This window comes from Vanacampus margaritifer, chromosome 12 (genome assembly GCF_051991255.1).
Source record: "Vanacampus margaritifer isolate UIUO_Vmar chromosome 12, RoL_Vmar_1.0, whole genome shotgun sequence".
NCBI classification, from domain to species: Eukaryota; Metazoa; Chordata; class Actinopteri; order Syngnathiformes; family Syngnathidae; genus Vanacampus; species Vanacampus margaritifer.
Window position 1 is genome coordinate 19,034,120 of NC_135443.1, and position 10,777 is coordinate 19,044,896.

At 38.7% G+C, this 10,777-nt stretch overlaps 2 protein-coding genes across 3 annotated transcripts in view; one reads left to right on the top strand and one right to left on the bottom strand.

Moving 5' to 3' along the window:
• Positions 1-571: 571 nt before the first annotated feature.
• On the bottom strand, positions 572-5,726 carry polh (polymerase (DNA directed), eta). Of its 2 annotated transcripts, none has more exons than XM_077582047.1 (10): positions 5,443-5,726; positions 5,083-5,217; positions 4,778-5,013; positions 4,429-4,592; positions 3,668-3,771; positions 3,470-3,589; positions 3,283-3,406; positions 3,108-3,173; positions 2,812-2,984; positions 572-1,831 (listed from the first exon to the last, which is right to left on the bottom strand). In XM_077582047.1, exons 1-10 carry the CDS (start codon positions 5,577-5,579, stop codon positions 1,189-1,191), a joined length of 1,902 nt encoding a protein of 633 aa, XP_077438173.1. In that variant the 5' UTR covers positions 5,580-5,726; the 3' UTR covers positions 572-1,188. The 2 variants fall into 2 exon arrangements, with proteins under 2 accessions (XP_077438173.1, XP_077438172.1); XM_077582046.1 differs by having other exon boundaries at positions 4,429-4,604.
• An 857-nt stretch (positions 5,727-6,583) lies between these two features.
• Positions 6,584-10,777, top strand: part of LOC144061382 (non-selective voltage-gated ion channel VDAC2) — a 20,723-nt gene continuing 16,529 nt past the window's right edge. Inside the window, exons 1-3 of the mRNA XM_077581781.1 lie at positions 6,584-6,744; positions 8,627-8,698; positions 8,784-8,833. Of these exons, the coding sequence (XP_077437907.1) occupies positions 8,632-8,698; positions 8,784-8,833 (117 nt within the window). The 5' untranslated portion in view covers positions 6,584-6,744; positions 8,627-8,631. The remainder of the gene's footprint in view (positions 6,745-8,626; positions 8,699-8,783; positions 8,834-10,777) is intronic.

Sequence of the window (10,777 nt, forward strand, 5' to 3'; positions counted from 1 at the left end):
AACACGACAATATAATACATTTGTCATCCAGTTTCTATGGTGATTTTCCTTAAATACTGGAATTATTTGACCCCCCTTCCCCTCATAAAAAAAATCCTGTAAATATTCCCCAAAAACTGCTAGAAATAAAACTCCCGTAGGCTTTTCTGAGTGTAAGGCAAATGTGCTTATTACTAGCCCGTTGTGCTGCCTAAATATGACACAAAGTTTAAATTCAATGTAATCAGGTGAAATTATGTCGATAGTGTCTAGAAGTATTTGGACAACGACACGTTTGATTGTATTGCTTCATATGTAGCCCATTAGTACCATCTGCTGGCGTGATGTTGTATAACAACTGAATAAGATGACATAAGGGGCCTGACTTTATGTAAAAATAGGAGGCAACAGTCGAACATAAAGTTATATGTAATAAGCATGTGTGGGTTGCATTTTGGTGAGGCTTTTCATAACAGCTCCTCTGAGGTTTTCTTTGGGTCCAACCAAACCGTACAAAAGACCTCTTTATGTAAATAAAAACATAATGTAAAATGACTACAACATACAACCAAATGATTTAAAACAGGACTGGTTGGGGTCCAAAACTGCTTTTAATTCATTAAGAACAAATCACATTAGCAAACATATAAATTATTGAAAGCAATCCAGATTCTGGGAGTTTCTCCTTGTGACATTGAGTGAGAAGTGGTGTACATCTCTAGAATGGTCACCAGCCAATCACAGGCCACATAGGAAAACAACCACTCACACTATTGGACAATTCAGTCTTCAATTTAAGTCATACAACACCTTGACTTAAATAGTTTATAATTCATTCCGTGAACAAAGTTGCAACTGAATGTACTTGTGCATCAAACCAAATGTCCACCGTTGAATTAGATTGAAATTGCATTAAACTGGTACAAGCCAAAAAAAAGACCACATTTTTAATAAAGAAAAATAGCACTATATTGTACAAAAAACTTTTTTATTAAGGGAAATAACTCTACTGTGATAACTATACTGTAATACGGTTGGATGTGTTCCCTTAGCAGCTGAAATCAGTTTGGCCGTTCGATGGTGACTGTTGTCAGTTTGTATTTTTGTAACTGACTGTGCCTTAAAACAAGCAAAATATATATTAACCAAGTGACAGCTTTAAACTTGAAAAGCACACAAGTAAGTAAAAGTAATGGTCTCATGTAAAAATCAGAATCTTTGGAAAAAGGAATCCAAAGTACCCGCACCTCCTCCACCTTGCGAGCGAGGTCTTTTGGGATGGGGTCTTCCCGATGTTTCGCTTTTAGTTTTGCCCACAGAGGATAGCGCCGCAGGAGGTCCTCTTCTGACGAAGGAGGAGGAGGCGGAAGGGGAGAAGGATTTGTGCAGGTCCAAGGCGAAGTGATAGTCGTTGTGTTCGGGCATCTCCCATGCCGGCACGTTCTGGCCGCAGCGTTCACACTTGAGCACGTCGTGCTTGGTGTCCGCTCCGGAGGTGGGTAGCAGTGTAAGTGCACCATCATCTCGTTTTTCACCATCGGGTCTTGGCTTTGAAACTGTCGGTGGGTTTATCTTGTGGAAGAACGAGGCGATGCCGGTTCGATGGCCTACCAAAGCGTCTTTAGAAGGACTCGGAGACGAGACAGAACAAGATAGCGTGGACTTGGCTTGCTGCCCGTGAAAAAAGGACTGGATGGTGTTGGGTGTTTTGCGTGCGGCGTGGCCGGCGGAAAGGAAGATTTGAGAGGAAGGCACATCCGCGCTCAGGAAGCCCGCTATGCCCCCCGCTGAAGCTGAAGGGGCGTCGGCAAATTTGCTGGCGGAGAGGTGCAGCAGTGTGAGAGGCGGAGTCCTACGCGGCAGGGAGGCACGTATGAAAAGACAAAAGCCCATTGTCAAGATAGGGTTATATAGTTTTGGAATTTTTATTATAGTTACTTTTTAGTTTTAATTGTTATTTTTACATTTAGTTAGTTTGAATTAGTCTTGTGAGCTGGTTTGTTGTTGTTGTTTGAAATGCTTAATTTTAATTCAGATTTTAGTTTTAGTTGTTTTTTACCATTATTTCTTATGTGCAAAGATTACGGCTAACATCGTGTAAAAACTCATCAAAAACATTATTTAAAAACAACCAAAAACAGATACTATATAACATTTCATCGACTTTGAAGTATAATAAGTGCAGTGCATAATACTGCTCCTAAAGTTAGATCACAACGCTAACGTCTCTGAATGAAAACGGATCTTTTCGCTATAATTTTAGTTAATTTTGTAAACGTAAAATGTAGTTTCAAGTTTTTGTTAAAAAAAAAAAAATCATTTTCGTTTAATTTTATTTCATAATTGAATTGAATAAAAAAATGTTATTCAATGCCAGTTTTACTAAATTCGTTGGAACTGCCAATGTGGAGAAAACATTCTTGACTGGCGACCAGTACGTTCAAACGTACTGGTGAGTACATTCGAATGCACTTGTAAACTTAATACTATAAACATAGCATATTTTCCCACGTCCCATTTCCCCGCTGCATTATGGGAAAAAATGCACTACAGACATAATATTTATAAAAGGTACAAATACACTTTAACTTAATTTTCGAACATATTGGTATAATGTGGGCCAAATGCTTAAAAAAAAGCATTTTAAATCTGCTCCGCTTGTACATTTAGCCTACAAGTACGTCCGAATATACTATTTGAGTATGTTTGTGCCTACTAGAACAGCTGAACTTTATTTGGGGTTAATCAGAAGCACTTTAAATCGTGGCAGATGCGTGCTGCTAAAATTTGTAATATTAGTAATAATATTGTGTCTGGTCACACCGAACGTACCATGCTGCCTGCTGGTTTCCGGCCGTGTTGAGGCTCTTGATGATGGCGAAGCTGTCATTGGACAACTTGGCGGCGTCGTAACGCACTAAAGCGCAACAGCGGGAGAAACTGCTTGGCCGCTTGTCGCCCAGCCGACGGATGCCGACCGTTAACTGCTTTGCCACGCGACCGTTCTGAAAAAAATTAATAAAAAATAGCATCAATGTCATTAGGGCACTTTACGGGACATGTGAGAGTAATAGTACAATCCTGTAATAATATACTGTATATACGGTAGTAGCTTGACTTTTTCTTACCACTTCTCTGTCCTTGGTCAGCCTCTCCTCCAGCTCCAAAGCAAGCTGATGAAGCCAGTGCTGAACCTTCGCGGAAGTACATTTAACATAAACAGCCACAATATTAGGTACACCACAACTGGCATATAAAATAAGATGCAGTTGTATCATAAAAACACACCACAATAGTGCATACCTGCTCTTTTGTAGCCAGTGATGTTCTCCCAGGAAAGTTCTTACTGCAGCCAATAGATTTTGGCAGCTGTCTGGGTTTCACCGCTTCAAAGTCGATGCCCCGACACAAATCGTATAGCCACTGACTGCAATCACATTTCATCCAATAAAATAAAGACGCATCCCAAATTTTGGTTAATCAGTCTTACCCGGTCTTCTCTCCAAAGTGCTGCCCCAGTTGGGCCTGAGAGAAGTGAGTCAGCTCGCCCATGTGCTCCACTTGCAGAGCTTCTGTGACAGAGACTCCTAGTTTACCTCCAAGGTTGCGTCTGCGCACATGAAGGGGAGCTGCATTAATAAGTGAAGGGGTCAACAGTATTTGGCGGTGCCTTCACTGAAACGCTTACATCTTGCTAATGGGCAGCGTGCTGAAAAGTTCAGTCACTGAGTCCAGCGGCAAAACTGTTTGTCGATTCGGTTTGTTCAGACCGCACGCCAGTTTAGCCAGCACCTGGAAGAAACACACAGGAATTGAACAACACAATTACAATACAATTTGGCCTGTGTAACTCAAAACTCTAATATGTGATATAACCTATGTAAATATTAAAAAAATATATATATGGAAAAAAATATATGAAAAAAAATACAAATAGAATAATAAAATTTAGGAATGATTGCTTGTATTTTGGTAACTTGAAATGGAATTAAAATACAAATACATATTGAATAATAGAAAATAAAATTAGGTTTAAAATCATTTTAAAATAATGTTACAATTTATAATACTATGGCCAGTACAAATACAAATGGCAATACAATACAAATGGCCAGTGTAACTCAAAACTATAATATGTGGTATAACCTATGTAAATATTTAAAAATATATATATGGGGAAAAAAAGATAAAATGTAGGAATGATGGCTTGTATTTTGGTAACTTGAAATATAAATATATATTAAATAATTTAAAATAAAATAATGTTTAAAATCAATACAATTTCTTATACTATTTAAAATAAATTAATTTAAAACATATTTCTGAATGGGTTACATATTCATTGATATATAAAAATAAGAAACAACACAAACTAATATCATAAGATATTGTGCTTTAAGTGTTGTATTTAATCATTTAAAATCATATTAAAACTTCAATAAAACCTACTTTGTTGTGCGAGATGCCAGCCGAACATTGGAAGCTTGTGTCTTGCTCCACAGCTGCCCTCATTTCCTCCACAATGAGGGCCCCCACGGTGAGCTGAAGCTCAGCACAGTCGTGCACCGGCATGGACGCCAGCCACTGCTGCACTCCCGCTGACCTCTTCTTCTCTGTTGGGCATACTGCATATTGACACTATGCATTTGTTCTTGTAAATAATCGATTGGTTTCAAACTGATTGCATTTTGGTTTCAAACTGATTGCATTTTGGTTTCAAGCAGATTGTATTTGTTGAATGATGGAGTCATGGTTGACAGCATATATTTGAGTGTTATAATACAAAAGGCAAATTAACCTTTATCCAAAATGGCGTCCTCGGCAGATTCTTCTTCTCCTTCAGATGATTTGTGAGGGTAACCTTGGATGTGGGTGTTCCTCAGCAGGTGAGGTTGTATTTGTTTATCCGCCATGTCCATCAGTCGCTGCTGGACGGCCATTGTCAAGTCCATGTAGGCCTCGTCGATGCTGGCTCGCTCGATTACGGCAAAGCGAGACATGACTTGGATCACCTCCACGCTGGCCTCCCTGTAACTGGACACAACGGTTGATTTAGTTGCGCGTCAGTAATATTGATAACAAGACGGTGTCATCACCACTTACTGGGTCAGGTCCGCCTTGCCGTGAGATTCTCGCACCCGTGCCACCTGGAGATCTGGGCAAAGCTTCTTGGCGTCATCCACCCACATGTTCTTGGTGATGCCGTGAGCCCTTGCCTCATAGCTCACCGCAATGATCCTAAAAGAGGACAGTAAGTGACTGCAGCAAATAATATTAGTAATGATAATAAGAATAATACAATTGTACTTAATTTGAATATTTCAGTTAAATAGCTGTTAAGTGTGGTTGGTGGTTGCAATTCTACGCATAATTCGAGGATTTCGAGCCTCGTACAAGTCCAGATGACAACACTTTTCAGCTACATGGATCATTCAAAAACGACATACTGTGCCAGAACCTCACCCGCCTCCTTTCCAGGTCTTGTACTGGGCTACCACACAGGGCGTTTTCTTCAGGGCAGCATTCAGCCTCTGCTCCACTTGCACATAGAAACAGTCCATGTCTACTAACGCCACCACTCTTTCCTTCCCGTACTCCATTTCTGAGGAACAACAGACTTCTTTCACAAGTTATCAAAACAGCATCGTTAGTGTTTCTGTATCGTTCTATCGTAGTTCGTCCATGAATGACATGGTTGATAGCTTTTTCTTTCCCGCAATTCCGTTTCTTACATAACACGTCATCAAAAGTGGACAGACAACTGTTTGTGTCTTTGAATGACGCAAGATTGTATCGACCAATCAGCGCGAAGTCTATGCCCAACACTGTATAAGGGGGGGAAATAAAATACAAAATATATATAAACAATACATAATAATAGTCAACGAGGATCATTATCTTTTAAACCGGTTCACATTTTTTTCACAGTTCATATTTTCGTGGGGAGTTTTCTTTCTTTCTTTCTTTCTTTCTTTCTTTCTTTCCTTCTTTCTTTCTTTCTTTCTTTCTTTCTTTCTTTCTTTCTTTCTTTCTTTCTTTCTTTCTTTCTTTCTTTCTTTCTTTCAATGTCTTAAAAACAACAACAGAACTGTGCTTTTCAACATACGTGTACTGGCTGTCTCTCAGTAATATAATCCATGGATTTTAATGTCAGGTACAGTACTGGACTTGGGGGTAATTCTTAGTGAATGATGGGAAATATGTTTTTAATTATTAACATGAAGAGGAAAAAGTAAAAAAAAAACATTAGGTGCAAAATTTCGCAAGAAACGGAAAGAACAAGAAGATAAATTAACAAAGGATGCCGAGGATGCTGCTGTATCAGAATGAATGAGCTGGGATGCATACAGGCACCCCCACCCCCCAAAAAATAAAATAAAATAAAAAATAAAAATAACTAAACAAAAAACATGCTATTATATGCTCTCTCTCTCTCTTTCTCTCTCTCTCTCTCTCTCTCTCTCTCTCTCTCTCTCTATTGCGTTAAAATGGAAAAACAACTATATATATCGTGTCTGGCCAGACAGTTTACCTAAACCTTGCTCTGGATCAGTACTGGTTATGTTTTGGGGTTTTGGTTTGTTTTTTACTCAGGCAATTAGTAGCCAGCCCGGGTCCTAAGGCAGGATGTGATAGGTCAGGTTTCAAGTGAGCGCAGTCTCCTTCAGCTCGTCCTCCAACCGGTCAAGCCTGCCTCGCCCGTGTGGTTCGAGGAACATCTGTCCTAAAGTCTCTTTAACTCACCTCTAGACACCCCTCCGACCGGTAAGATACGTGTTTAATGGGGTAGCTCGAAACTTGCCTTTTGGTTTTTTTTTTAACGCGCAGAAATTAGCTTTCTAACTTGCTTGTGGTACTCGCCGGCAACTCTGTTAGCTTTAGCAGCGTCAGCTACACTAGCTTAGACATGTCGTGTCTGACTCATGCAAGATTAAACCCATCTAAATTCTTTCGGGAAAACTTTTTTTTAATGTTTATTACGGTGTTGCAATTGCAACTCTGGTGTTTTGCACTTGACTAATATCTTTGAGTTAGTTTAATGACACATGAACTGTACTTCGGCCTTGGCGGAGTGACAGCCCTCGACATCGCACATCACTTTGACGTGCTGCTAATTAGCGCCAACATGTGCTCTTAACTCCGCCTAACTTTTAAACCAACTCACGATAAGCAGGGCGCCAAAATGGCAATCTGTCCCACGTTAACCTTGCTCACGGGCTGTCAGGCCGCTTGGGGTGGTTTATACGTCATAGTTACGTGCTAAGTAGCCACGATGAATTAAATCTGAAAGCGTGCTGAGGGAATATTTGCAACATCTTAGCTAATGCGCATTTAGTTGGTGATCATTTACTTAGTGTTACATTTGAGGATGAAATCTGTTTTGGAAATTGATGAATTGCAGGTTGGTATTACGAGTCTGAAGGTCAGCAATGAGAATAGCAAGCTTTCAATGTATAGCATGTCCTTATTACATAACGGTCCATTGCATTTGCTATCCATCTATTTTCTACAACACTTATTATTCATCTCATTTAAGTCACGGCTGAGCTGGAACATATCTCTGCTGACTTTGGGGGCGAGAGATGGCGTACACTGTTGGACTGGTCGCCAGTCAACAGCAGGGCACAAATAAAATAATCATTCACACGTATGGACTAGGGTTGCACGATAATGGAAAAATATGCGTTATGTGATATAGTTGTTGAATATTGTGATATCGATATTATTGTGATATTTAACATGTACCTAACGAAATTATACTTTTATTATCAAATGAAAGAGTAACTCATTGTAATTAGCCTAGATAATGTTCAACTATTGGAAAGTGATGCACATTTAAGTTTGCGTCTGACTGGTCGAATTCAGATAAAAGTAAACTATTCCATATGAAACTTACTAATGCATATTGCAATATTGCTAATTTTTTTTCAACATATTGCCCAGCCCTTCTATGGACGATTTAAAGTCTATAATTGAGCTAACATGATGAAATTGCAATTATATGAATGGCCTTTTCTCTTTATCTCAAAGTAAAAAAAAAAAAAAAGTATATTGCCTGTCTATATGTGTTGCTGCACAATTTGTGTTCCAATAGGTTTTTTTTTTCTCCATGGGTTATATTACCACAACATCAAAAGTTTCATTAGCTCGTTTATGGCATTTTACATGTGTTTTAGTGTTAAGCTAGTGGCCTTTTTCGTAAGTTATACGTTTCAGTTAAACACAAAGTGTAATTCTTTGTTTTAAATTTAGTTTTAAATTAAACCTCAACTGGTTAGCTAGCACTTGGCCTCGAGAATTAGTGGAGCCTCACTGAAAAGACAAAAATCCTACATTATTAAATGTTAACTCAAGTTGGAATGTACTGCCACGTTAGCGAAGGTCAGTGCTGGGCTGCAGTGAAGTCATAAATACAATAAATGTTTGTAGCTGTGCATACCTTGTTTAAAAAAAAAACTGAATTTAACTGTATAGTCACTAAATGTTTTTGTATGAGTGTGTAAAAAAAATAAAACTACTCAATTTATTAATACATTTTTTTGTCATAAAAAGCGCACAAAGACTTATTCATACTCTTGAATGTTTTGCACACTGGCAATAACATTTTTATTAATAGAAAATATATTTATTTTCTCATCGTCTGTAGAAACAATGGCCGTGCCTCCTTCATATGTTGATCTGGGCAAGTCTGCCAAGGACATCTTCAACAAGGGCTACGGTAGGAATTCATGTGTGACCCTTGAAACATTAAAATTATTTTAGTGTGCTCTAACAGGATTTGATCAAAACAACTTTTTGTTCAGGATTCGGCCTGGTGAAGCTTGACGTCAAGACCAAGTCAGCCAGTGGAGTGGTAATTACAATATTTATGTACGCTTGGACCGGACATGCACTGTAGAAACTTCTTGGAGTCAAATAGTAGAATCTGTGAAAAATGCATTTTAAATCTGTTTGGGAATACGCTGTCATTTTATTAATATCCTATCCATGCAGCAAGATGGTGGCCACTGTAAATGTATCACCTAGGATCTGTTACACTTGTTAAAATGGGAAAAAAAACAACCTCTTTTTACTTAGAAGCTCTTTAAGTAATGAGTACTAAACAAAGTATGGAATGTGCACCAGGCCCTAGTGCTGGGCGATATGACGATATTTATTGTAAAGACGATTGAAAAAAAATTATCGGGTTATTTTCTTCCTATCGTGTCTATCGTCATTTATCACTTACAGCAGCAGCAACAACAACAAAAAAAAAAAGTGACAGAATGCTTGTTTGACAGGAAAGCATTAATTCGTTTGTTTCACACAGCTGTCACCAGGTCCTGTACAAGTGGACATGGCAGTGAATGATACATAGTCATCATACACTACAAGCTTACAGTGCCAAAGTAAACCTAACATCCATCCATTATCTGAACCGCTTGTAATGAATGAAAATTAATAGAATACGAGGTGGGTAAATGCAAATAACGAATACTAGTAATTCGAAAAACTTAACTAAAATAACAAACCCGTAATTATTAATGAACTTTTTAATTAATTTTTTAAAGCCTGCCGGGTACTCTTTTCGGCTCATTGAAATAGTGACAGCTGTGTGAAGCAGTTTGCGGGTCTAAATGTGCAGTTTTAGCATCATTAAAACACAGATTTTTAAGTTTTTCTGAAGATTGAACGGCGGAGAAAGCCCCCAAAAGCTACGCTGGGATGCTTACGGTACTTTCAAGCGTGCGCACTAAGTCGAGGCGAGATCGGTTCTACCACTTACGTCGCAGCATAGCAACGACTCAACGAGCTTCGGCTGGCTAATACTGCACATAAACATGTTGCCCTTTTGCTCCTAAATTAGTAACTACAGCCTTTGTGGAGGCGTATAAGAAGCACTTCTTCAGTTACAAGTATCAAAGTTCTCAGATTACGAGGTGTGATTAACTAGGACAAGATGTAGAAGCCTTGCTATGCTAACCGCTTTGCTAACCAGCTAACGTTATTGTGAAACTGACATTAATTTAAGTGCGTGGGTGATGATGACACTTTTTACAAAGTTCTTGCTGGTACCGCGTTAAAGCAGTGTGTGTCAAACTTTTAAAAGAAAAAGCTGGCTCTTTAACTCTTTGACTGCCAGACGTTTTCAGAAACGGGATGTCGCCAGTGCCAGCCGATTTAAGCATTTTGACTGATCTTTCGAGGTCCACAGAAAATGTTGTTTGGACTATGGAAACACACATACTACCAAATGAAAGATTGAACTCTCATCTTCATCAGAAAAAAAGTTTGTTTCTACCTTATTCCGTTCTTCAGTAATCAACAATAGAAAATGGTTAGTTTCACCGAAATGCTCTGTTTTGAAACAAAAAGCGGAGAAAAAGAGCTTTTTGTGAAACAATGTTATTTCATGCACTCTAGTGAATTGTACACTTCTTTTTGTCCATGAATGATGCCACAAACACCTAAATAGTGCTTTACTTCTGTAAAACGCTATCACCAACAATGAAAAAGTGTTTTTTGGTTGCAAAATACGTTTATTTCCATTCAACAGTGTAACAATTTGACGAAACAATTTCGCAAACTATTTACAAATGTGTGTAACTGTGGTACTATTTACAATTATGTGGATGTTTCAAATACAGTTTTTCTTTTTGTAACGCTCCCATGCGTGCAAGGAGACGCAGCAGGATTTGCACAACAGATTAGTTTCACTTGCGATGGCTCCTTTCGCGTGCAGACGTTACACTTTCTTGACGGCCTTTTTTTCCGGGGAATAGCAAGTAGCAGACTGTACCCACTCCTCCGATGAATA

What these genes read in the sequence shown, in the direction of transcription:
- polh (XM_077582046.1), bottom strand. Translation starts at nt 5,579, where the DNA reads ATGGAGTACGGGAAGGAAAGAGTGGTGGCGTTAGTAGACATGGACTGT. An exon ending in GGCAAGGCGGACCTGACCCA is followed by an intron (nt 5,014 to 5,082) that starts GTAAGTGGTGAT and finishes CGTTGTGTCCAG; the next exon opens with TTACAGGGAGGCCAGCGTGG. An exon ending in CACTGGCTACAAAAGAGCAG is followed by an intron (nt 3,174 to 3,282) that starts GTATGCACTATT and finishes ACTTCCGCGAAG; the next exon opens with GTTCAGCACTGGCTTCATCA.